Below are 26,489 nucleotides of genomic sequence, written 5' to 3' on the forward strand. Positions count from 1 at the left end.
CAGGACCTTGGACAGCTCCAAGGGAAGGCAGGAGGCAACATCACATGGAGCCTAACTCCAAAGCAGGAATTGACCCAGCTAACGTTTGAACTGCTGGCTTATGCTGACCAGTTAGTGGGGGTTGGCCGTCCTGCTTCCTCTCTAGACTTTGGGGCCTTGCCCTCTTTGGCAGGTGCTCAGGCACCTCCGCTTCAACTCTCAGCTCCTCAAGGGACACTTCCAAGGCAGATATGAACTGTAGAGTTGTATCCTATGGCTGCAGAAGGGATGCTCCTTCAGAGCTCCACTTCTGCTCTGGTAGAATGAAGGCACTGAGAGTCTGCACTGAGAGTGGGTTTTTCCCAATTTCTCTCACCTCCTGGATGTTGTTGTTGTTGTTGTTTTGACAAGTCTTTAGGTGGAGGGCAGTTCAAAGCGGCAGCTAAAGCAGGGGTCTGGGAAGAGACGGAAGTCCCAGTGCTCAGATCCAAAGGTGAGTGTTCAGCCAAGGGATCAGGACCTTGGACAGCTCTGAGGGAAGGCAGGCAAGATTACATAGAGCCTAACTCCAAAGCAGGAATTGATCCAGCAAACACCTGAACTGCTGGACCAGTTAGTGGGGGTTGGTCGTCCTGCTTCCTCTCTAGACTTTGGGGGCTTGACCTCTTTGGCAGGTGCTCAAGCACCTCGGCTTCAACTCTCAGGTCCTCAAGGGACCCTTAGGCGAAGGGACCTCAAGGGACATAGGCGAAGGGTAGAGTTGTATCCTATGGCCACAGAAGGGGTGCTCCTTCAGAGCTCCACTTCCATTGTGGAGGGTGCTCTCGCAAAGTGAGGGCACTGAGAGTCTGAGAGTTGGGTTTTCCCCAGTTTCTCTCACATCCCCTGTTGGTTTGGTTTTTTGCCAAGTCTTCAGGTGGAGGGCAGTTCTGATTACTGGGGCACAAGAAAGACAAACTGAATAGCTTGCCCTGGATAAACTATGCAAATCACACAAAATATTGTTGGTCATTGGAGACCACATACATCTGTGCAGGCAACGCTCTAACCATGAGAGAGGAAAACTCCTCTTAAAGCAGGGATTCTCAAGGTGCTCAGTTCTGGCCTCAGGCACATTTCCTGCACTTGGGGGGTACGATAATGGCATAATAAACAGCCACAGCCGCCAACCTGCTCAAATGTCCCCAGTTTTCAGCAGGGGCATATCTAGGGAAAATAGCGCCTAGGGCAAGCACTGAAATTGCGCCCCCTGTCCAAACATCTGACACCCATCTTTCAGATAACTTTACCATAATATGAGTTCAAAAATGCAACTCCAGACACTTTCAGGAGAAACAGGTTGTAAGCAACACACACATGAATACACACATACAACCACACATGTGGCACATACTGTAAGTACCAGTCACCTTCCCAAGGAAACACAGCACATCCATGTGCTGGGCATGCCTCCATACAGCTAATCAGTAAAAGTTCTCTTTAGCAAATGCTCTGCCACCTCAGCACACCTCACTACTGTTTGCTGCCTCCAAGAAATTCAGGGATGGGTTTTTTCTGCCCAAACAGCTTTTGCCTTAAAGGGAAATGGTTGCAATGGGAAAGCAACAGGCAGATTGTACACTAAACTTTATGTCTAGATTATCAAATGCACTAGCCAATCAGAATCACAGCATGAATATTCAATGTGTCTTTTAAAAACAATTGTGTTCAAAGTAAAAAGGGAGTTGCATTGATTTTTAAAAAGAAATTCTAAAATATAACTTTTTAAGAAGGCAAAGGAACTTGAGCAAATCTACTTCAGATGCACAGGCAATAAAAACTTGAGTACAACTCAGCTAAATTGAAGGGAATAATTTGCAGCATGTTAACCACTTATTTCAAAAGATAAGCCATTTATCAGTATGGTAAGACTGCACAACACAGGGATGGCAATACATGGCAAATGCAACATTTTTGGGTGTGAATTCTTACAGCAGTTTGTTTTTTAAGCACCACACAAGTTAAAGGCAGGCACTTTCCAAGTTTGAAATCCCATAAACCTTACAATCAGATTGCTTGACAAATATGCAGATAAAGATAGAGTTCTGTATAGAAAATTAAACAGCATGCGAGTGAATATTTCCATTTTATTCCTTGCCTCTCCCCCACCCCCACCCTTCAGTTTTGCCAGCTTACAAGGTATTAAACCAACATTATCTTTTTAAGGGATATTTTGTCCACTTACTTTTGTGCCATTTATATCTGTTTTTAAATGCTCAGGTCCATTGCATTCTTCTCACTCCCTAGATCAGGGGAAAAACTAGACTAGGGCCTCGCAGAGGCCATGAGCAAAATGTTCCCTGCAAGGTCCTAGGCCTTGCCAGGCCTCACAGAGACCTTTTGAGCATGTGTGGAGACTTCCAAAATGGCCACCGCACTGATCTTTGTAGGCCTGAACAGGCCTGAAATCCGACCAGGATGGGCTGTGGTGGTGTTCTAAGAGGCCGGCGGGGGCAGGGAGAACCTTTGCAGACACACCCACACACCCACAGCCTTTTGGAAACCCCCAAAGGGGCTACAGGTTAATTTAAAAAAAAAAAGTGAATTGTGGGGGCAGCATGGCACTGCCCCCCCCCAAGTGGTGCCTAGGGCATGTGCCCTGGCTGCCCTCCCTAGTTTTTCCTATGGTTTTCAGAGACAGCCCCATGTTGATAAAGTTCCCATTTGCAACCTTGTGATTCAGTGGGCTTTGTTAGGTTAGAGAGAGAAACTAAGGATTTTTTATACTTTCATGACAGGCTTTTCAGGTCTCAGAAAAGTACAGCTGTTTCCCTCCCTTGTGATTGGTTCCTGGTTCCAGAAAGCAAGGTGCTTAGCTCCTCCTCTGCAATATTTATTTTGTTTGTTTATCTATCATATTTCTACACCGCCTACTATATACATCTCTAGGCAGTGTACACAATCCAAATTACCATATAAAAATAAAATAAAAACAATTAAAACATTTTCACAGAATAAAAGCACTTAAAAATAATTCTGAGTGAAAGAATATAATTTCTAGAAGAGGGAAGCAAAATGAGAAGTGAAAATGGGAGGCTGAGAAAGATTCCCTGCACAGCCTCCGTTCCCATGGAAATGATGCTGCCTTCAATGGCAGCTTCTTCAGACCTTGCCATCAGTTCTGCCTTCGATTCTCTTTGAAACTAAGCAGGGGTGCAGCAAGGTTGGAGTGGGCCCTGGGACAAACAGTGAGGGGGCTGTCTTCAGAAAGGTGCAAGCAGGGAGAGTGAAGAGCAACCTGTCTCCCAATCAGTGAGGCCCCTCCCTCAGAGACCCAGGGATATTTGTCTCCTCTTGTTCAGTTGTAGCTGCACCTCCCAAACTAAAGCTCGCTACGAGGTGGGAAGGAACAGCCAGAGCAAGCCAGGCCAGAAACTCTCACTCTCTCTCTCTCCTTCAGCTTTGTAGAAAACATTCTGTGTGATGAGAAAAACTCTCAGATTCTTGTGGTGAACAAACTCCGTGAAAGTGCGTTCAGTTTGTTGACTGTCAGATGAAGCACTCATCAGGTCACCCAGAACAAGGAAACAGATTTTATTTGGGGCTAACAACTCCTCATCATCAATTTTCTCAGGCATACCTTCTATCAACGTTATCATAGGGTATTTGTTTGTACGACGGCTGCCAACAAGAGTAATACCACACGATTTTTTCAGGCATCACAGATAGCACACTGTGTGCATTGTCCAGCATTTTTTTTAGAAAAAATGTTTTACCACAGTTACTAGGTCCTGCAAGGATGGCAGAGAAGGGATGTTGCCAGTGAGCATCCATTTTTAATACCCATATGGTATAGTCTTAAAATCCTCAATGATGACACGCTTATCAAATACCACTCTCTGTGTCTTCCTCAAAATCTGTGTTTCTATCTGCCACCTCTTATTTATAACTATACCATTCTGCTCTACCATGATCTCGTGTGCAGGACCCTGTTCCAAAACATAGGCAAAACCCAGATCTTTAAGACTATCAACGTTAACCTTCTGATATATAGCCATATTCAGAATAATTCCCTTGACTTTTATACAAGATGCCACCCCCGCTCCCGAGAGCTTATAGCCATAAGATTTAGGCCCCTGTGCTCACAAACTCTGTTATGTACTGGTCTGATGGCAGGTCATTTGTCAGCTCCCCTAAAAATTTTCCAAGGGGAGGGTTGTACTCCTCCTCACGAGACACATAGATCACTGAATCTGTGTCATGGTACAGGCATCGTTCTTCTAGTTTCTCCAAGACAGAGTACAAATGCAGGCGTAAATATGATGTTGTAAAACACGTTAGAAAAACATTTGTGCTACCTGGTGGGACTATACGATATTTTGCATCTTTCCAAGACACACAACATGTATCATCATCAAGGAATTCACACATAGAGACCTCATAGCTATCTGAAAAGAGGTATTGGGAAAGATCATCAGGCTTTTTCACTATGGAGGTCCAAGGGAGGTTTGTCCTCTGAGCAAATTTTCCCCACAAGGAATTTAAGAAAAGCTTGGCTATTTGGCGTTTAGCAGGGTTGACTTCAATCTGCTTGGGGCGTAAACACACCCCTTCTTTCTTATAATACTCATCAATGTATCTCTCTTTGTCCACCCTGCTAACATACTCTGCGGGATAGCCAGAGGACTCCTGCTTCTGCCAGAGAAATGTTTTGACGTACTCTGAAAAGAGACTGTCAGACCTCCTTTCAAAATGCCAAACCTCATAGATCTGTACCACCCTGTACCCTTTAGCCACAGCAATCGCCAATTCCAATGTGCACCATGTGCCCACCAGCGCCCTTTCCTCATCATTGTGGCTACAGTGCTCCAACTGTTGTGAGCCTGCACAGAGCCTGCACAGGGGAAACATGAGCTTCCCGTTCACCTTGACAGGTAGGATGGAGAAAAAGAGACTGCGTAGTGAGTAAACCTTCACCTTGGCAATTCCAAAATACTCAGAGAGTGGTCTAAAATTATCATAAATTACTTCAGGATGGCCTATAGGAAACTGGCGATTTCACATAATAAAAGTATAGAGAGAGGTAAAGTCCGAGTAATGAATCTGTTCTCCCTCCTTAGCGATACAGATGCACACAACCAGTCCTGCCCCCAAAGAGTGCATCTCTAGGTTCCAGAGGTTCTGGAAACTGCTGCTGCTTCTGAAAATCCATCATCTTCTGGTCCCCCTTGACCATATCAGACCACTCATGTTCCCATATACAGTGGACTTCAAACTCCAATCGTTTTAGGACATCTGCCCACCTCTCACTAGCATTGTAGAGAAAACCATAGGTTTCCAACAACATAGGGTTCTGTCTGTGTGCGAGATAACAGGATATACATCCGTGATAAAAACGTCCATTAAATTAAAAGGCTAGTTTCTTTCCCCCCTTTCACAAAACAGCCATCTAAATAATATGCCTTAACACCCCCTTATGCCTCCTGCAGCTCCTGAGGAATATCAACCTTAAACTCACCCCCTTTCAGAGCATGCCGAATATGTATGTTTTCCCTGTGTGCCATGTATTCTAACCATTGAATGGACAGAGTTGAGAATCTTTTGCACTGGTTATGGTAATTATCTGGTGCTGGTATGGCAATCTTTTTATCCTTCAGATACTTGTAAAGGTACATTCTTAAGCACACACTAGCAAGTCTAGGGTATTGGAAGGGGTCGATACCCACCAGCACCCTGACAGTTTTCTTCCCCTTAGGTTTATCTACTACATCCCATGTCATCTCAACCAATTCATGTCTATATTTTGTACAGGCCTGCATCAAGATGTCTACATCTTTCTGACAGTAATAGGCCAATTCCTTCTGCATTTCAAACGTCTTTGATTTGTTTTCCTCATACCACTTCATGAATTCTTCCCTATCTGCAGGCTTCATAGTGTCCACACCATAGTACATGGGTTCTGGCATATTCCCAATATATTTCTCATTTTCTTTTTTTATTAAAGAAATGTGGGGAATAACCCGTACAACCCTGAAAACCCATAGCTTTGGGGAGCTTTGCTAGGGCCATGGGCAGATGGCAAAGGGAATCTATAAATTTTATGTTATTATTTTTAACAGTTATACATAGTAGTTTTGCCTCCTGAGTGAGCAGATCTACATCGAGACCTTCTTTGATTAGCTTCCCCAAAATGAGAATTCCATAATAGTCTCACAAATTATGGGCTATAAAACTACAACCCTTAAAGCAACTGTCTGATGTAAATGTTATTACAAACACATGTAAACATGAGGCCCCCTTAAATTCCCAAGCTTCCCTTTGGGGGCCCCACTTTTCCCAACCTTTCTGTTTCTCTTGATATGCTTTAACAGGCTCCACCGTCTCCCCTTGAAAAGCCCTGGCATAAATATAGTTTGGCACGTGGACCCCATCCACCTGCCTGCATTCACAGTCATAAAACACATATTTTACAGATAGCTCAGGGTACTGTAAATGTGGAATGTAACACTCATGTTCTTCCCCAGGGCAAAGGTACTCGTAGCATACACAACATTCGAACCGAACCAGGGGGAGGTTCGACCAAAATCAAAACCGAACCACTCCCTCCTGGTTCGAACCTGGTTCGAATTCAAACCGAACTGGGCAAACCAGTTTTGTTCACATCCCTAGTGTGCTACAGTCCTCAAGCAACTGTTTGAAGAAGAGTTGCTGGATACCTGAATAACACACTCTGCCCCAATTGTAGAATCCAGTTTGGCCCAAATACGAGAGACTTGTCTGCAAAAAAAAAAAAAAAAAAATCATTAAAAGCATCACAGCGGGTAGCTGATGGTTCTAAATTTGGATTCAAGGGTGCAGAGATGTGGAAGCTGAGACTGGAATTTACCTCAGTGTTAGCCAGAAGAGGGAAACAAAATGAGAAGTGAAAATGGGAGACTGAGAAAGATTCCCTCCCTTCCAATGGAAAAGGCATTGCCTTCAATGGCAGCTTGTGCAGCCCCTGCCATCAATTCTGCCTTTGATTCTCTTCCAAACTAAGCAGCGGTGTAGCAAAGTTGGAGTAGGCCCTGGGGAAAACAGTGAGGGGACCCAGGATGGTGCCCCTTGGCCCCCTGCCTTCTTCAGAGAGTTGAGAGGGAGAGTTGAGAGAGTAAAGAGCAACCTGTTCCCCAGTCAATGGGGCCCCTCCCTCAGGGACCCAAGAACATTTGTATCCCCTGGTTCAGCTGTAGCTGTGCCTCTAGAACTAAAGCTCACTACTAGGCGGGAAGGAACAGCCAGAGCAAGCCAGGCCAGGCTCTCTCCCTCTCCCTCTCTCTGTCTTACACACATTCTCCCTCGACCTGCCACAAAGTCATCCAAGGAGAACAAAAAGAGCAGCATCCAGAAATAAACTACAAGGAAGCAGAAAGTGAGAACTAGAAACCACAGTGGGGAGGCTCCATCCTGTGAGAAGCTGTGTTGAAGAATAGGTCTCTCTTTCAAAGTTCTCCATTACCTCTCTCTGACTTATAAACTTCCCTCATATCATTCCACTGAGATACCTGTGTCCATGAGGGAGGGGTTGGCTACAGCTGTGGAGGTCCCATGATTTTATCTCCCAAGTGCATGAAATGTCATGGATCCAGGAGCCAGCATCCTAAGAATGCCTAATTTTATCTTCTTTTAAAAGAAAGCTTCTAGTCCTCAAGACTGTCAGAGATAATTTGAAAAAGTGCATACAATTCATGGTCAAGTTTCATTAGCCAAAGTGGCTCACAGAGAACTGTGGGTAGCCATTCTTGAGGGCCCTTCCCACTGCCCAGAAGATGCATTAATCAGTCTTTGTCCCTCCATAGGTCTACCAGAATGGCTTAATATAAATAGCTTATTCCAGTGAAACAATTCTCCTGCTAACTGAACATCTTTTAAAGTGCTATTTAAAAATATGTAAAAGTGGGAGAGCAACAGTCCTGATCCAGCCCCAGCACAGCTTCAATGGTAAGTAATTGTTATTGAACAGGTCTTTATTGTTCCCTGTTAAATTAATCCCCAAGTATTTTATCAGTTTGTTTGTTTGTTTGTTTGTTTGTTTACATTTTATAAGGAGCTCCAAGGAGCCCAGAGCGGTGTACTACATACTTAGGTTTTCTCCTCACAACAACCCTGTGAAGTAGGTTAGGCTGAGAGAGAAGTGACTGGCCCAGAGTCACCCAGCAAGTCTCATGGCTGAATGGGGATTTGAACTGGGGTCTCCCCAGTCCTAGTCTGGCACTCTATTATTGAATCTAAAGAATCCTTTGGTTGAGTAATCGTGAGAACCACATCATCAGCATACAATTTTATTTTATGCTCTTGTTTCGCCATCTTAATTCCATAAATATCTTGCTCCTCCCAAATCTTCTTTGCCAATGGTTCAAGAGGATAAAATAAACAGCAATGGGGAGAGAGGACACCCTTGTCTGGGACCCTTCTCAATGGCACATATTTTGGATAACATCCCGTTTACTATTATCTTCACCAATTGCTCCTGATAAATTCTTTGAATCCATGAAAGCAAATTTGACCCACAGTTGATCATTTCCAAAAACCTTAAACAAAAAGGACCAATCCAAATTATCAAAGGCTTTCTCCGCATCCAAGAAAATCATCGCTGCTCTACTCTTATTCTTTGAAATATCATCTATTGCATTCAGTACAAATCTCAACTTGTCTTTCATATGCCTCTTCAGTATAAATTCTGTTTGGTCCGGATGTATTATATCAATCAAAAATGTAAGATTTTCGTTTTAAAAATGTACCCCTTCCAGGGGTGTTCTCCAAGGAAGTGAGGGTTGTGTGTCTGTGGAGGTTCCCCCTCGCCCGCCGGCCTCCTTTCTGTCCCAAAATGGCCAGTTCGGTCATTCTTCAGCCCACTCAGCCCTCCCCCCTGGCACGGCAGCCATTTTGGAGGCTGCCTCACCTGTGCAATGAGCCTTTGCATGGCCTGGCAGGACCCATGCCTGGCAGGTACGGCAGCCTCCAAAATGGCCACCTGTCAGGCCTTTGTTCAAGGTCTCAGAAGAGGAGTGGGAGACAGTGAATTTACCCAAAGATCCCAAGGGCCAGCTTTGTGATCAGAGTGAGGAAGCACTCAAGGAGGTCTTGGTGCAGGAGGCAGAGCAGAGTGACGAATCCCAGGAGGAACGCTCGCTGCTGGTGTTATCGCCCAGGGCACACAGCACGTGAAGTGGCATGTCCAAGTCAGGGAGTTGAGACTCAGCAGTTGCTTGCAGCGTGCATGAGACTGATTGGAGGTGGCTGACTGGGAGGAGCACTGATTGATTCCAGCTGGCAACCTGCTATAAATTCTGTATCACTCTGCCACGCTGCTGGAGACAGCCTTGATATCTTCCCCTGTGACGCTGTGGACCCTTGCACTCGGGATCTCTAGAATCTCTGGAAACTGGATGAAAACCTTGTGCCTGTCTGAAAAAACTGTGTAAACAGAGACATCTCTTCACCTGCTGCTGTGTCACAAATTACGAACAGCTCATCAAGTGTGGCGGGCTTATAACACTGCCCCACTGGGGGGAAAGGCCCAAATGGACCAAATGATGGCCAAATGGGCCAGTTTGGGACAGAAAGATGGCGGGGGGAGGGCACTTCCATGGAACACACACCCCACCACCACCTCAGAGAACACCCCCAGAGGGAGTAAGTTTTTTTAAAAAAACATTAAAACCTTGCAACCCCCCCCCCAAATGGGCCAGTGGGGTTCAGTCCAGGGTTGGACTGAACAGGGGGTGGTTCAGTTTGACCCTGAACTGTCGAACCAAACCAGTTTGACGTTGAACCTGTTTGCACTTCCCTACCAGCAATCTCTTCTTAACACTGGACTTGAGTATAACCTCAAATGGCTCCCAGGTTCTGGCTTATATTCGGGTTTTTCTTATTACTTCTTTCCCATTGTTGCACAGTTTTTACATATGTGCTGTATTTGTTGAATATAAAATTTTAAAAAAATGTTTAAAATAAGTTTGCCTCAAATTCTGCACTTACCTTTTTCAACAGAAGAATTCCTGCAGATCAACTCAGTGATGAGAGGCATTCTGTGAGCTCTTGAGGGCTTGCTGGTAATCAGCCCTTCTTGATAACTGGGCAAACCCTGAATGCCTGATCACCACCACATAGACGTACTTCCTCATCCAAGTGTGGTCAGAAGCGAGGAGGAGGAGATCTACGCAAGCATTAGCACAGAGCACAGAGCCGGGACAACTCCTTCCAGCCCCAGACACTGAAGCGAGATGGAGCAACTTGGCTACCTCCCTCAGCTCTTAGGTGAGACTCCTTCTCCTCCTGCTGCTCTCCTCCTGCTCTTCAACCTGGCGTTTCATCCTGTAACAATTCCTTCCCTTCCCACTTTCCACTCTGCCTGCACTCCATGTCTGTTTGCAGATGAAAGCTTGTGAGGGACTTGAATTCTGCAGCTCTCCTCAGCTGTGATCCATTCTCAGTTTTTATTATGATTATACTGTAGTCTCTGGTCAAGCAGTGTTTCAGATCTCTGTGTTTTGTTAGCCAGACCTTGCAGTGGTGGTCAAAAAGACCATCTTGCAATAAGGGAAGTTCCATGTTTCCGCCATGGTGGACCTCTGGGTGAGCAATAGGCTGGGGAAGAAAAGCACTTGCAGTTGGTCAGATGCTCCTTCACAAAGGGCTGCCAGGGCCGACGGAATCTATTTCCGGGGATTCTTTTTCTGCATTATTTTTTGCAATAGGAAGGCGATAAATGGTCTCCCAAAAATGCTTTCAGGCAGGGCTGACCCAAGGATTACTGGTGCCCCTGCCTCCTCCACCAGCGCGGATGGAGGCCTCCCATCATCCAAGTGGGTGAGTGGTAGGTAGGCAGGCAGCCCCTGTCATCCAAGCAGGTGGGTGGTCCCTGTCACCCAACTTCATGCTATCCTCACTGCTCTGCTGCCTTTGCCCACCACTCCTGCTGCTTCTGGGCAGCTGGCCTGATGCAGCATGCTATAAAGACATCGCCAGCAATGTGATTATAATGCACTATGTCAGGCCAGCTGCCCAGAAGCAGCCAGGAGGAGCAGCAGGCAGACGTGATGAGGAGAGCAAGTGGGCTGTTGGAGTCAACAAGGATGGGGAGTGCCTGCTCAGTCTGCTTGAATGAGAGGTGCTCTCGTCTGCCCACAATGTTGCATTGCTGGGTGAGAGGTCACCCAGGACATTGGTGCCCCCTCTCAATTGGCACCCTAGGAGACTGCCTAGTCTGACTCGCAGAGGCGTAACGATAGGGGGGCAGGGGGGCACGTGCCCCGGGCACCATCTTTGCTGGTCACGTGGGGGGCACCGCCATGAGCCCCGCTGCCGATCCAAAAATTTGTTTTTTTAAAAAAAAATTTAAATAAAAATTAGAGCACTCAAGGGAGCACGTCGCCGCCCCCTCCCCCATGAGCGGTCCCTTCCGCGCCAGCTGCCTTGTGGAAGGGCCGATCCTGCTTTCCATAGTCATCAAAAGATCAGTTTCAGTTTGGGGTGTCTCCAGGACAAGGAAATAGATAACGACCCATAACTGGGTTCCCACACAAGCAACCAATTTACAAAAAACCCAAGACAATACATTTCCAAATTATATTGTCACACAAAAAAGGATCCTAATTTTTTTTTAAAAAAGAACACTCCAACATTGAATTAGTAAACAAAACTTAATACAATATACCCACAAAGAACAAAATCCATATCATGGGCACATTTCAAGTGTGCCAGTGTCTATCCAACATGGATCCATGCTCAATGCACAAGTCCAAGGATGACCCAGTGATATAGTCCAGGGGTGTGTAGATCGTCCTCTTTTTGCCAGAAAGTGAAGTGAGAACTTCCAGGACTTATTGGTACCCACACAGTGCTCTAAAGGAGATGCCTACATGTTAGAGTAATACCCTGGATGGGCAAACCCCTCTGGGTCAATTTACCTGTGGAGGTTGCACTTGCTCAGTCTGTAAGAAATGTTAGTTTCTACAATCCTATTGATTCCAAGGAGTATTGATGAAGGGAATGACTTACATGTAATAGCAAGGGGGTCATATATGTTATTAGGTGTCCTTGCCCCCGGTTGTATGTAGGCATGAGCTCCAGATGTATTGAGACCAGTATCACAGAGCACAAAAGCTGCATGTGTGAAGGGAAGGGTCAGGCATCTCTAGTCAGGCACTTTCAGGAATATAACACCAGGCAGATCAGCTTCAGTTCTGGGGTCTGGAAAGCATTAAACCCAACACAAACAACCTGAATAGGGCCCTGATCCAAAGGATGTTATTCTGGATGTATACCCAAAGACTGAGGTTCCGAGGAGTTTTTACAAGGATCTAACCTGTACACTGGTATTGTTGCATATAATGTTGTGTGGCCTTGTAATCATCCTTCAGGTGTATTTGTATTTACTTATGGTTTTCTTATTCTTAGTGGTTTTGAGTTTTTGCAGAAGCAGTTTTCCAATTAGATTGGCAGGAACTGCAGCTAGTGAGCTGCAGCAATACACCTCAAATGTATTCAAGCACTGCTGGGTGACTGGTACTGTGTTTAGTTGGAGATCTACTCCTCTGAGCTGGCAGCATGAGATTTCCCTTCCCCGCATAGGAACTACAGAATCTAAATGGATCTTGACGTATACAATTGGACTATATCACTGGAACAGCCTTGGACTTGTGCATTGAGCATGGAGTCATGTTGTACAGAGACTGTGCCCTTGGTAAGGATCAGCTGTTTGTTTAAATTTTGCACTTTGTGGGTATATTGTTATTATGCTTGTTTTCTAATTCAATTGTTGGGCTGTTCATATTTTATTAGGAGGATTTTCTTGCGGCAATATAATCTGAAAATGTATTGACTTGCATACTTTTGCAACATGGTTGGCCTGCAAGAAAATTTATTTATTTATTTATTTATTTATTTATTTATCAAATTTATACCCCGCCCAAACTTACGTCTCTGGGCAGCCCTTACGTCTCTGGGCGGCCAGAGCTGTAAATCCAGGAGGGCTGGCTCCCCTGCAGTGTTTCCCTTAACAGGGATTCCCAAATGATGTTGACTACAACTCCCAGAATCCCCAGTTGCAATGGCTTTTGCTTGGGGGTTATGGGAATTGTAGTCAACAACATCTGGGAATCCCTGTTAGGGGAAACACTGCTCCCCTGCCTTCACAATGTAGATATGCAGAGAGATCATCTACCGTTTGAAGCCCTCACTCCATGCCCCCTCTGACTTCCTCTGCTGCTGCTGTGATTATCTTGCTCCTCTTTTCCTTCTGTACTCTCAGATTGCCTTTCTTTCCTCTCTCTTTCTATGTTCACCATCTTCCTAATCTCTCCTCCCTCTGTTTGGTTGGCTACACTATGAAAACAAGTAAGTCTATTGTGTGCCATCTCGATTATGATCGCACGAGTTTGATTTCCTGGGAGGATCTTTTCTATTGGAATCCATGAATTTTGGCTCAGAGTTTCTCCGGCAATTGAAGCACTCTTGAGTCATCCAGTGGTGCAAAGAGAGAATTCATAATGTCCACACTATCCATATTCTTTCAACCAAGAAAGGATGTCCCCAGCAGAGACATGTGTCTTGTTGACCTGTCCTGTGAACCATTACCTGAGGCCTTCTGGCTTCATCCGGGCTTTACGAAGACCTCACAAGACCAGCCTCTTTCCTAAGGACAATTGGACACCCACCTTGCCTCCCCTTTTCTTTGGAAGCAAAAAGGGAAAGTGCCCGGGTCCTAGATAAAGGATGATGAGACAGAATGTGATGGCCTGGTACTATTCTTGCCCTCCCCCATCTCCACCTCATTTGCTGATTCTTCTGCTGGCTGACAATGAAATAAAGATATTCTTTTTAATCTTAACCAATATTTTGAAAAGTACTGTAGATAGAAGCATGACCAGAACTGCAGCAATAGCCACGTGTCAGGATTTATGTGACTGTTGTGGGCACCAGTTGGGGAAAGAGCCCATGAGAAGCAAGAGTTTCCCTTCCAAGTCAACACTGACTACATCAGCAGCCGCTTGAGATCTGTTTTAGTCAGTTTCAGCTCTCCTCTGAGTGCTTCTATCAGATGAAAGGAAGTGGCTGCAGCTGAGAATGGGAAAAACTGAGCAATCCGTCTCTACCCCCTCCAATGATCAAGAAATCAGTCAGATCAGGGCTGGATCCAAGGTCATGGTGAAGAGGAATCTACCCCAGTAGTTCCAGAGAAATAATTGCCTACAAACAGTATGGGCCTCATGGCCACTTTCCTGCTGAATATATCAGAGCAAAAGATCTGTCACCTTATCTATAGGAACAGCTTTAGGGGAAGTCCACAGACTTATGACATCATTGCTTCCTGGAAACTGTGTCTTAAGTCAAAATATCTTAACTCGGACCTTATTTCCCCTTGTTATAAATGGGGGATTGGTTCTTGACTAAGACCGAGCACCCTGTCTTTTTTTCTCTTTGCTGCTGTCAAAAGTGGTGGTGTGTCAGTCACAGATGTGCAGATACGCTGCAAAGATGTTGATGGTGAAAAATCAGGAGTTGTTCCCACTTTTCCACCCACTCCCTTCCTCCTGACCTGTTCTCACTTTCTTGTGGAAGGGAGGGAGGCGACTAGGTAGCTCACCTTCATCTCCTCCTCACTCTGGGCAACGGTGAGATGGAGAAGTAAGGAGAGTGGGCAGGCAAGGGAACTTGGGCTGGGAACAGGTCAAGTTCTCTCCCACTCACTGTCACAATGCAGCAGCTGAGCCTGGGAGAGGAAGCAGCAGCAGAGGAAGCTGCAGGAGGAGCCTGTTGGATGGGTGAGTCAGCCCGTCCCACCACAACAACCCCAGACACGGCAGCAGCTGCTGCCAAGACTCCCAGTATCCAAGACAACAGGAGCCTGAGCAGCCACTGTCTCCTCCTCCTCCTCCTCTCCTCCTCCTCCTCCTCCTCCTCCTCTAGCTGATCCACCAGCAGCCATCTGGTGGTTGGGGTGCGCAGAACCAGTTCGGTTCAAAACACATTCAACTCAAATTGGGCTGGTTCAAGCGGTTCGAGTTTGAACTGGACCAGCCTCCCAAAAGAGGGGGCCATTCAGAACCCAATCGAGCCTGGTTTGAGTTGAACCTCTCTGAAATGGTCTGATGGTTCTGACGTGCCGCCATTTTGTCTGGTCTGTTTACCAGACAAAATCAGACCCTTGCTGATTGGTGTTCTGCCACTTCCTTCCAATTGGTTAGCCATCTCCTTCCTCGTGGTTGGCTTGTTATCATTCAAATCAGTGTGTTGTCAGGGCAACTCTGCCCCCATTAGCTGGGAGGGGAGGGTCAAGGCAGGGGGGGCAAAAAGGAGTGAGTTTCAAAGTGCATTTAAAGCCTGCCTGGCTTCACTCTGCCTCAGAACTCTGGCGGAAGAGCTGGCTTGCTGCCTTGTTGCTTTGCCCTGCTTTTGCTGTGGACCTTTGCTCTTGTCTGCTCTGTTGGTCCCCTGACCCTTCCTCTGCTGCTCTTCTGGACCCCCAGACTCCTGCTCTTGGCGGACTGGATTACCTATTTGCTGCTCTTGGTGGATTGGATTATCTATTTGTAGATTACCTTGCTCTTGAGTACAAGTGCTACTTGGCCTGATTTCCCCAGATGTCATCAGATCAGTAAGCCCCCCAGATTTTGTAGTCGGTTTTAGGTTCAGAGTTCAGAGGGTTTTAGCTGTTTTTAGGTTTAGAGTTTGGTTCTTTGATGTGGTTTTAGGCATTGATTTTGGTTAATTGGTTTTAGTGCTTTTGTTCAGGTTTAGAGTTTGGTTAATTGGTTTTGGTGCTTTTGGTGTAGTTTTAGGTTGTCTTTGGGTAATTGGTTTCTTTTAGATAGAGCCTAAAAGATAGGGAAGGGATGTCCAGGAGGGTACAGGGCAGGGCTAGGAGCAGGGTTGCAGTCAGAGGGAAGGGTAACACTGGTTGGGGGCGAGGGTGGAAAGATCAGGGGTGTAGCAACCATTCTGCAAGGGGGGACAATTGTCCACAGGCCCAAAGGGTCTGTGGGAGCCAAGGTTCCCCCTCATCCTTTGCCAGGGTGCCCACTTGCCCCTTCCCACACCCAGCCAGTCAGACAGAAGGGGACAGGGATAGTGCTGAGAACGAGGCTGTCACAACCCAGCAGAGTTTCATTTCCCCTGTGAGTAATTGGTGGAATCACTGAAAGGGAGCACCTTTCCAGGGAAAAGAGCTCCCGTCCAGCAATTCCATCAGCCACTGACGGGGGAAATGAAACTCTGTGAAAGTTACTGGCACCGCCCTCTCATGTGTGGTGTGTGGCTTGGGGGGTGGGCTTCACTTGTGCAAAGGAACACCCTGGGGGCAGGGGAGCCACCAGTCAGACTTTGGCCCCCAGCTCCGCCAAGCGCCCTACACCCCTGGGCAAGAGGGACCAATGTGGCCCTAGGTCACCAATGTGGCCCTAGAGGTCACTGTGCACAGCCTCACATTTTCAGTGACACCAGCTCCTGCATCACAGCCACCTGTTGCAACTGAGGTAGAAGCAGGGGGAAGCTCTGTCAGGGAATAAGCTCTTCCCTTGGTGGAAGCAGAGGAGGAGGACGTGACAGCTGCTAGCCCAGCCAGATCCCAACCCTAATGACCCTGAACCTTTTTTGGAAGGTTGGTATATACAGTAAATCAAATAAATAAATAAATAAATAAATAAATAAATAACCCCCCTCTCCTCCCACTAATCACCCTTCTCAATGCAAGCCCCACCCAGTCCGAGACTGAGGAGGAGCGGGAGGAAGTAATTCCTGTTGCACCTGGATCTTCTCAGCCCCAGATGGAGGGTGATGGGGGTGGCCCAGAACCAGCAGGCCCAGTAATACAGCTACCACCCAAATAGTCCAGAACAGGTGGCAACAGCACTGTGCAGAACCACTTTGAGCACTACCAAGGTGAGCCTACACTTTCTGTCTGCACCCAGTTCAGGGCACAGGTCAGCAAGACAAGGATGCCAACCATACTGGGATGTTGTTGATGGGGAGGCACCTCAAATAGCATCACTGGGCATCCTTGCTCCTGCTGTCAATGCTAGGTCACTTGGTATGCCTTCGACTAGAGGGCACACTGATCCTGCTCTAAAGCAGGTGGCACGCTCCCGATCCTGCTCTAAAGCAGGAGATGTTGCCTGTCACACAGTGGATGCAGTCAGTGAGCAAGCGGTCTGGTCACCCAGGGGCATGTCTCATTATCCAGGCCATTAGAGAGATGATGGCTCTGGACAACCAGCCATTCCAGATGGTGGAGAAAGCCGGCTTCCACTGGCTGCTCCATCTACTTGCCCCCGACTACCAGAAGGGGCAGCTGCTGTCGTGGCAGGAACTCAGGAAGCAATGGGGTCTCCTCCAACTCCCCCATCAGCCTCCCAAATGATAGTCCCTATCATTTCTCTCCTATCAGATAGCCCCGGTTCACTGAGCAAAGAGACACTTGTTAAAGTGGTGAATCCCCTGTAGTTGTAAAAGGGAATCCTAGCCAGATTCCCCTTTACAAGTATACCCCCCCTCCTGCAAGCCAGCCCAGGAGCCGGTTCTGCGAACCGGGGGGGTAGTCCGGTTTGAACTCAGACTGGCACCCTCACTTTGGGGGTCAGTTTGGTTTGATCTCAGGCCACCAGAACTGGGCTCAATGGCAACCCGGCTTGCACATCTCTATACTCTGCACCTGGTTGTGATGTACTGTATGTGCTTGGCCTCAAGGATGTTAGGACCAGGGACACTGGCAGAGCGTTCCGCCCTGCCGGGGACCCCGCCAGTGACATCCAGTGCACATGACATCATGCACACGTGGGCATGGCCCAATCTCTGGAGGGCCCGACCCAACCCAATTTATCTCCCTTTCCCTTGCTGGAGGGCAAGAAAAGGAAATAAATGTGTCCAGCCAGCAAACAGTGGCCGGAAATGAGTTCAGAGAGCCTTCCTGAGCTTGACGGATCCCCAGCATGTGAAAACACACACCCATGGCCCATGGGTGTAGACTGGTGCCCTGACATGTGTCAGGGTGGCTGGCTGTCAGACAGGGCCCAGTCAACCTGAGGCCAGTTTACTCCAGAAACGAAAAGAAGAAAGAAGACTTCCTATCAGGTATGTGGTTTTCTCTTTCTCTGCACAGTTTAATATGCTTGCTGTGCTATTGCTGCTGCTGCTATGATTTGCTTTTGCTGGATCTCAGATGGATCTCAGATGGATCTCCTCTTTTGCTGGATCTCAGATGGACAACGTGGTTGCCTGCCCTTCCTTCCTGAGACTTGTTGAGGTCTGATCTGCGAGAAGGCAGTGTTGTGGCGAGGAAATCTCTCGTGTGTGTTGTGGTGAAGAAATCTCTTGTGTGTGTGTATGCTGTGGCGAGGAAATCTCGTGGGTGTGGGTGTGGGTGTGTTGTGGTGAGGAAATCTCTTGTGTGTGTGATATTTTCTCAGTGATTTTATATCATGAGAATAGTTCAATGTGTCTGTCCTCGAGACTAAACAAGTTGCACTCTGGTCTGGCGGTCTGACTCTGTGCTTTGCCTGGAATCTGCCTTCTGCCTTCTAGTTGTACACTCAGTCAAAATGTGGCGGAAGAGGAAGAGGTAGTTCTGCTTGAGTTCTGCTTGCAAAAAGGGTGCTGCTGTTGCTATGGAGTCATAATTGTGTGTCTCAGTGTGCGAGAGAGCAACTTGTGTTGGAGAGGGAGTTCCAGTGCATCAACCTTTGGCACCAACTCTCCTAATGACCACTAGGGGCATTGGGAGTAGAGGTAGTTAGTGAGGGTCTCCTTACCTGTCCCTGCTTTACCTCTACTCTGTGACCCCGGCCTTGACTCCTCGGGTATTTCCTGTGGGGAGTCAGTCCTCTTCCTTTCCTCTTGGAGAGTAGATGGAAACATCTCTCTCTCTCTCTCTACCTATCCATTATGTAGCCTTTAGACAGGGCTAGGTTTTCCTCTCCAAAGATGTACTTCACCAATAAATCTATTTAGTTTAGACTGTAAAACAATCTCCATGCATGTTCTTTAGACAACTGCAGCAACAGAACGCTGCACTCTACTCCGTAACTGGAGTGAGTAGCTTCCTTTGTTGGCACTTTGAAAAACAATTACAAAATCCAACAACTTGTGGCGATGATACAGCATGGGCAGGGCACCTGGCACTGTGTGGCTGGCAGAATCTGGGTCAGTGGTTCTTTTTTGGACTGTTTGGCTCCATGTTCTGTGTTGGGACATGGGAGATTCCCTTTTGTATGCCTATCTTTCTCTTGTGTGGCAATGGCAGCACTGTTCTCACCATAAGGAAAAATGGAGATTCAAACCAGCCCATTATTCCCCATGGGTAGTGCCTAGGGACACCCAAACAGGTTGGATGGTAGGGCATGATGGGTGCTACCTACCACTCGATCCGCAAAGCAATCAGGATATCACACGTTTTTTAATGAATTTTTGATTTTTTTTTTCTGGATGAGTAGGTCAACCCTAAGTTACGTACCAGTTTTGGTTTTGTGGACACCTCTATCTGGTGGAGCCGCCCTTCCCATGCTGAGTGCTGCAAAGTTGAAAGAAGATGTCAGTTTTCAAACATCTTAAGTGCATTTCATGTTAACTCAGGAGGACACCTTAAGCTGAGGACTGCCTGTATTTCTTTCTCCTCCATTCATTTCATTCAGCAATTCCCTCTGTGTTATGCATTCCCCTTCTCAGGCGCAGGGGCATAACTATATGCTTTTTGTTACCACTATTCAGCCTCATGTAAGATTTCTTTACTTCATGAGCTGAGCTTCAGTGAGGGGAGGGGGCCCATTTTAAAATCTGGTCTCTGGGCCTGCTCCAACCTTGCTACGCCCCTGCTCATGCGTCTTTCATTTGGGTTCCTTTGTCTGCCTTCCTTCCCACCCACCAGGAAACCAAATTAAGGAAAGTTTCTCTGGTTTGTCCAGAAAAGATCTCCAAGCTACAGACACAGATGTGACTTTATTTCTTTCATGAACACCCACTTCTCTTTTCTCTCTCTCTCTCTCTTTCAGCCTGGTGTTCCATTCTTTCCTGGATGGTGCCTCTTGAAGGTAACTAATAATCAATCCAATCCACATTGGGCTCTGGCCTTGTGAGCCACACAATGGGGCAGTTCACAGAACCACAAACTGGGTAGGAACAGGGGCGTAACAAGGCTGGAGTGGGCCCAGAGACAAAAAAATTTTAAAAGGGGCCCCTCACTGATACACACACACTTCACAATATATAGTCATGTGACTTGCCTCATGTGACTTGCCTCTCTGGGGGGCTCCTTGAGGCGTGGGGGCCCCCAGGCAGCCGCCTCCCCTTGCCTAATAGTAGTTAGTTACACCCCTAGGTAGGAAAAGTGCCCTAGCTGTGTACACTCCAGATTTTTGGTCATGTGTGAGCAAAAATAGGTAGGTGGAGTGGGGAGAGGAGCTGGGTAGGACAACACCATCCTACCCAGTTTTCATGTCCAGGACTCCTATAAGGTAGGAGGAGAAGCACCATCCTACCGAGCTCCTCTCTCACACACAATCACTCCGTCCTTGTTCTACCTAATTCTTTAATTACACATGGTTGAAAATCAGGAGCACACAAAGTTCCCAAAATTGGGTAGGACACTTGTCCTACCCAGTTTTTGCTTGTGCACACAGCCTCCCTGACTTCTCTTTACATGGGCAGAGAACAGTGGCATGTACCTCCCCTAAGAGGAATATGCGCCTCTGCTGCGCTCTTTGCCTTTTTCTGTCTGTGTGAATCAAGAGGCACTTGCTCCATCCTGGATAAGTGTGTACTTGAAGTCCAGGAGCCGAGAGGTGTGATGTATAAAGGGTAACCCTGGGGTGGCAGTGAGGAAGGTGCCTTGGCATGTAAGTGGGAGGGAAACTGGGATAGAGGGTGATATTGGAAACCAAGTTGCAGAAAAGAATGGAGAGAAAACAGGAGGGGAATTGAGGAATTCTGAGAAATGGGCAGAACTGGAAGGCAGGCGGTCTAGGTCTGCAGAGGTCAGCCCAGCTGCCCCCAAGAAATCCTGTGTCCCAGGAGGTTGCATTAGTGAGCAGGCCTAGGATCCAGGGCCCAAAGTGCGGACACAGTTCTGCGGGGAGATTGTGTGGAAGTGGCTAGAAGGCATTCTTACTGCACTGCCTTTCCTTCCTCAGGTGCCCAGGAAACTTCTAGAGGTCTCTCTCCACCAGCCCCCAGCCTGTCTTTGTCCCCTGCATACAGCATCTTTTTCCGAGGAGAGTGGGTCCACTTGCAATGCTCCCCCCCAGGAGGCGTGAGAGCAAGTGGGTTCCAGTTCCTTCGAAGGAAGGCTGATGGTGAATGGGACCAAGTAATGCAAGGGACAGAAAATACCCTGGAGGTCTCCACAGTACATCTGAGGTCACAAGAAGCATATGTTTGCTCTTACCTGGAAGAGAGAAGCACAGGAAACTGGTCCTCACGGAGTAAAGAGGTTGCCTTCTCAGTCACTGGTGAGACATGTTTGTAATTTGTGAATTAATCTCTCGCACACACGGCCTTCCTCATGAGGATGTTATGAGCAAAGTAGGGAAGACGCTTGAACCAGCCCCTGGAGGCTTCTTAGCACTGGGTCAAAGATATTGTCCAAACTTTATCTCAGCCTTTGTCCTAGCACTATCAGAAACCTCTGAGCATCTCAGTGTTCCTTGGAAGAAGCCAAAAAAAAAAAAAAAAAAAAAGATGAGCTTTTAGAAATCAACTTCTGCTTGGAGAGCAGAGAGTGCGGCATAGTTGGAGCACAAGACCAGGGGCATAGCTAGGGGAGAGGGGGCCCGTGTTCACCACTCTCCCTAGAGGCCCCTCGGAGTGAGGGAGATAATGAAGAAAATAGGGAGGGTGGAGCTTCAGGGTCCTCAGGAGCTTGGGGCCCCGGGTTCTTTGAACCCATCCACTCAATTATAGCTACACCCCTGATCAAGACCCAAACTACACAGAATGCAAGAGGTTTATGGTTAGATCTGCAGAAGCCATTGACTTTCACTAAGAGCAGTCATGGGGCAGGGATGTTGTAAAGTGTGTGCGTGTGTGTGTGTGTGTGCATGCGCAGCATTTGGAGAAAGGTGGTGAATCCTTTCCCCGCTACCATCTGGCTTCCCTGTATTGAATTGCCCTTTTCCCAAAAAGCTGATATATTACTAGCAGTGGGGAAAACAAACAGAAAGGACATGGAGGGGCATACTGGGGGTGAAGCAGCAGGGTGTGATGAAGAAGAGATAGAATCCAACAAGCTAGGGAATCTAGGAGGACTGGAGGACGGAAACATTATGGGTGACAATACAAGGACTGAAAGGAAATGTGTTACTAGGGACTTGCAGTGGCCCTCCAGATCAAAATTGGAGAAGCAAATTAGGAAGGAGTCAAAGAGAGATGGAGCTGTAACAATGGCTTGCTTCAATGACCCCTCACATCTTGGCTGACCACCACTATCACTATTACTAGTCTCTTCAGTCTACCCACAGGACTTTGCCTCTGTGAGCTCTGGTCTCTTTCTGGAAACTGGCTCCTTCAGAGGGAAATTGCAGAACCCCCTCCTCCTTTCCTCCAGACTTACTCCAAGACTGTGGATAGAAAGGGACCTCATTTGCCAAGCACCTCTACACACTCCCTTCTCCCCCTCCCCCTTTCACTGGACTTCCTTTCACTCTCCATCTCCCTGAAGGTGGCATCAAAGCAACTCCTTCCAGTCTGGTCTGTTAGGAGGCACAGACTTAGACAGCCCTGGACTGAAGTCAAGAGAATGTCACGGGATTTCACTCCTGCACGGAACTTCTCTTTTTACCTCGGTAGCAGTAGATCTGGGTTACCATGTGTGCAGAGGTGTTCTTACCCCTGAATTTCGAGGCCAAAGTCCAGGGCTGCCACACCCCCTGGGGGCCCCCAAATCCTCTTTAGTCTGTCCTGGGTGGAGTGATTTGTGCCCTCAAGAACTCACAGGTTAAAAAATGATGCTTAACTTGCAGCAGGGGGGCCTCCAAAGGCCTTTGGGTCCAGGCTCCAAACTTACCTAGGTGAACCTCTGACCATGTGAGGATAGGCTCATATATTTCTATGGGTGCGCTATGAAAAATCAGTTCTTTTATTGCCTCAGTAGGCTTTTCATATGATCAAGCCCCAAACCCCCTGACCACACTGTTTAGAGCTTAAAAGTTTTATTCAAAGGCTTGGGGCATATAGAATGGTAAATGGATAGCAAAAGATCCATCATGAGCAAATTCTAACATTGAGGCTCTTCTCACGCACAGGCAAAATTGGGCTAGGAGAGCCCAGCCTGGTTTTCCCTGTGTGTGAGAGCTGCTGGGAGCTGGGAGGTGGCAAACCTGCGAGGGAGCCTGTGCTGTTAGCCAGGGTTAAGGGCACAAACGCACCATTAGCCTGGGCTGACTGCTTGTGTGTCTTTGCTGCACGGCTTAGCACGGCACCCACAGACCAGCAACCTCCCAGCCACCATCAGGGGACTCCCCATAATGTAGCGCACACTCTCATGGTGCATTATACCACCCTTCCAAAATGGCTCAGGGCGGCTTACAATTAAAGTTCCAGGGGGCTTCTGGGGGAGCTTCCCCCTAAACATCCCTGCTGCCGGCAAAAGCTGGCAATCGTCTGGGCAACTGATCTGCCTGCCCAGCAATGAGGAGAGGATTGTCAGTGGGGGAGGTAAGTTTTTTCAATGCTTTCTCCTCTCACCCCTTCAAGCCCTTCTCACTTGAAGAAAGGTCTCATTCTAAGAAGCATAAAATGAGGTCACTCACAAAAGCGAAAACTGTGTTCTGCCCAGGTTTGGGAGCTGTGTGTGCTCCCAATTTTCGGTTGCGTGGAAGCAAGGGAGGAGGAAAACCTGGGTAGCTTTTCCTCCTCCCTTGCTTCCACACAACCGAAAATTGGGAGCACACACAGCTCCCAAACCTGGGCAGAACACAGTTTTTGATTGTATGAATGACCTCATTGTGTGGTTTTTGAAGCTACTATTAATTGTGCTGCTGTGAATAATAAAGTCCACCCCAATGTCCCCTAAACCTTTTCTATACTAAATGAATCTAAGCCTATAACCTACACGCCTAAGAGAAATCATATTTACCATTCTGGCAGCTTGAGGTGTTTTCAGGCTTCTCCAAAAAAGGAATCGGAGCAAACTAAACTCAGAATTTGCTTCTCAGCTATGTGGACGGGTATATCAGAATATAAGATGCATAGATGAAGCACATATGATGAAGCACATATGGTTAGAAGAAGTTAGAATACTTGAGATTTAATAAGAATGATTTTTACAAAGCTCCTGACAAGCTTTGCTCCCAGGAGCTTTGCTAACAGAAGTTTGCAACCCGATTTTGAAGGGGTTTAGTGGGAGTTTGGTGGAGAAGTGTACAGAGAGGCACACAAGTGGTCCCCTTGATCACAGAGGAGACACCCAGCAGAAGGAGAAGGTGAATACTACCCCACTTTTGTAATTTTCTTGATGGAGAAGCTCTATACATTCTAAATAGTCAATCAAACCAGTTATGCAGAATGCCAGCAGAGGACTGGGAGCTTCCCAGTGTATTACACAGAGTGTTGCATGTGTAACTATTTGCCTGAGGGGCAAAAGTCGTGGGTGTGCACTTGGTGCAAACAACTTCTGGGTCTCAGGGAACAAGTTCATTCCTTGAAGCCAAGGTGGCTGACAGGAAGAAGCTCAGAGAAGTGTGTCAGTGAGACCCTCAGGGATGTGGTAGAGGCATCCCACTCCCAGGTTGATGGTGCCTCTGCTGTCATGGTGAATGAAGGTCTCAGGAAAGGAGGACATCAGTCTGAGGAAGAGGGGAAGGCAGCCTTAGCAGGGATCCCTTCCTTGGGTGATGCACCTATATCCTTTCACACAGAGGATACTCCTCTGGGGCTTGGGGGCCTGCTGCTAGTAGTGGGTGATTTGATTGTTTGGGGCATAGGGAGATGAGTTTGTGACCTACATGAAGACTGCGTGGTGACTTGCCTGCCTGGTGTGAAGGTTCTTGATGTCACACGGCATCTAGATAGGATGTTAGGCCATACTGGGGAGGCATCGGATATCATGGTGCATGTTGGCACCAACTATGTTGGGAAATGCAGTCGAGAAGTCCTGGAAGCCCAAATGAGGCTGCTAGGTAGCATATTGAGGTCCAGAACCCCCAGGGTAGCATTCTCTGAAGTGCTACCTGTTCCATGTGCAGGGCCAGTGAGACAAGCAGAGCGGAGGGGTCTCAATGCGTGAATGAGATGAAATCCCCTGGAGGAGGGGTTTAGATTTGTTAGGCACTGGGATACATTTTGGGGCAAGCCAAGCCTGTACAAAAGGAATGGGCTCCATTTGAACCGTGATGGCAGCAGACTGCGGATGCATAAAATCAAAAAGGTTGCAGAGCAGCTTTTAAAATGAAGCCTGGGGGGTTGCCAAAAGGAACTGGGTGGTATCTGGTTTGGCAAGCAAAACTCACTAAGGAGTGAGGGTGCAAATGTTTCGGATGAACCAGAAGGAGAAAGTGTAGAACCAGGAATAGAGCAGACGGAAACAAAAATTTCAAATAACAGAAAGGGAGATAGCACACTCCAATGCAAGGTACGAGACTTGGTGTACAGGTGTTTATGTACCAATGCCAGAAGCCTCCAAGCCAAGATGGGTGGAGTGCTTGGTTGCTAATGAAAACATCAATAGAATGTTTTTCATAACAGAAACCTAGTGAAACAGTGGGACACTGTTATTCCTGGGTACAAACTTTACAGAAAGGACAGGGAAGGGAGGAATGGGGATGGGGTAGCACTTTATATTGAAGAAGGGATAGATTCCAACAAGCTAGAATACCTAGAAGGACCGGAGTCCTCCGCTGAATCATTATGTGTGACAATACGAGGACTGTAAGGAAATGTGTTACTAGGGACGGGCTGTCACCCTCCGGACCAAAGCACTGAGAATGACCTGGAGTTGGAGGAGCAAATCAGAGAGGTGTCAAAGAGAGACAGAGCTGTAATAATGGGTGATTTAAATCACCCACACATAGACTGGGCAAATTCACATTCAGGTAATGACAGAGAGGCCACATTTCTAGACATGCTAAATGACTGTGCCTTAGAACTGTTGTTCGTGGATCCAACCAGAGAGAAGGCGACCTTGGACTTAATCCTGAGTGGTGCCCAAGACTTGTGCAAGATGACAGAGTTGCAGAACCACTGAGAAACAGTGACCATTGTTTGATCCGATGCAGTATGGCTTCTGCAAGGGCCAGTCTTGCCTCACTAATCTTTTGGAGTTCTCTGAGAGTGTCAACAACAGGCAGGTGGATAAAGGGGATCCGGCTAACAAAGTGTACTTGGAGTTCCAAAAAGCTTTTGACAGAGTTCCCCACCAAAGACTCTTGAATAAACATAGCAGTCATGGGATAAGGGGACAGGTTCTTGTGAGGATGGCTAAGTCTATGAAGGGGGTGTCCAGCAATCCCTCTTGCAGTGTTAAATTGGATCAGTTTCAATCTGTGATTCCTGAGGATGTGGACAAG

General features: G+C 47.2%; 1 protein-coding gene and 1 long non-coding RNA gene across 2 annotated transcripts in view; both read left to right on the forward strand.

The window, feature by feature from the left end:
• The first annotated feature begins 375 nt into the window (after positions 1–375).
• LOC128331904 (uncharacterized) lies at positions 376–10,218 on the forward strand. Its single transcript, XR_008310465.1, has 3 exons — positions 376–472; positions 7,797–7,938; positions 9,991–10,218. It is a non-coding gene; the product is annotated as an uncharacterized LOC128331904 (long non-coding RNA).
• A 2-nt stretch (positions 10,219–10,220) lies between these two features.
• The window catches only part of LOC128331901 (B-cell receptor CD22-like), a 34,879-nt gene continuing 18,610 nt past the window's right edge, over positions 10,221–26,489 (forward strand). Inside the window, exons 1-3 of the mRNA XM_053265928.1 lie at positions 10,221–10,257; positions 19,983–20,021; positions 21,120–21,437. Coding sequence (XP_053121903.1) covers positions 10,224–10,257; positions 19,983–20,021; positions 21,120–21,437 — 391 coding nt within the window. The 5' untranslated portion in view covers positions 10,221–10,223. The remainder of the gene's footprint in view (positions 10,258–19,982; positions 20,022–21,119; positions 21,438–26,489) is intronic.

The sequence above is a fragment of the Hemicordylus capensis genome, chromosome 6, assembly GCF_027244095.1.
Source record: "Hemicordylus capensis ecotype Gifberg chromosome 6, rHemCap1.1.pri, whole genome shotgun sequence".
Classification (NCBI taxonomy): Eukaryota; Metazoa; Chordata; class Lepidosauria; order Squamata; family Cordylidae; genus Hemicordylus; species Hemicordylus capensis.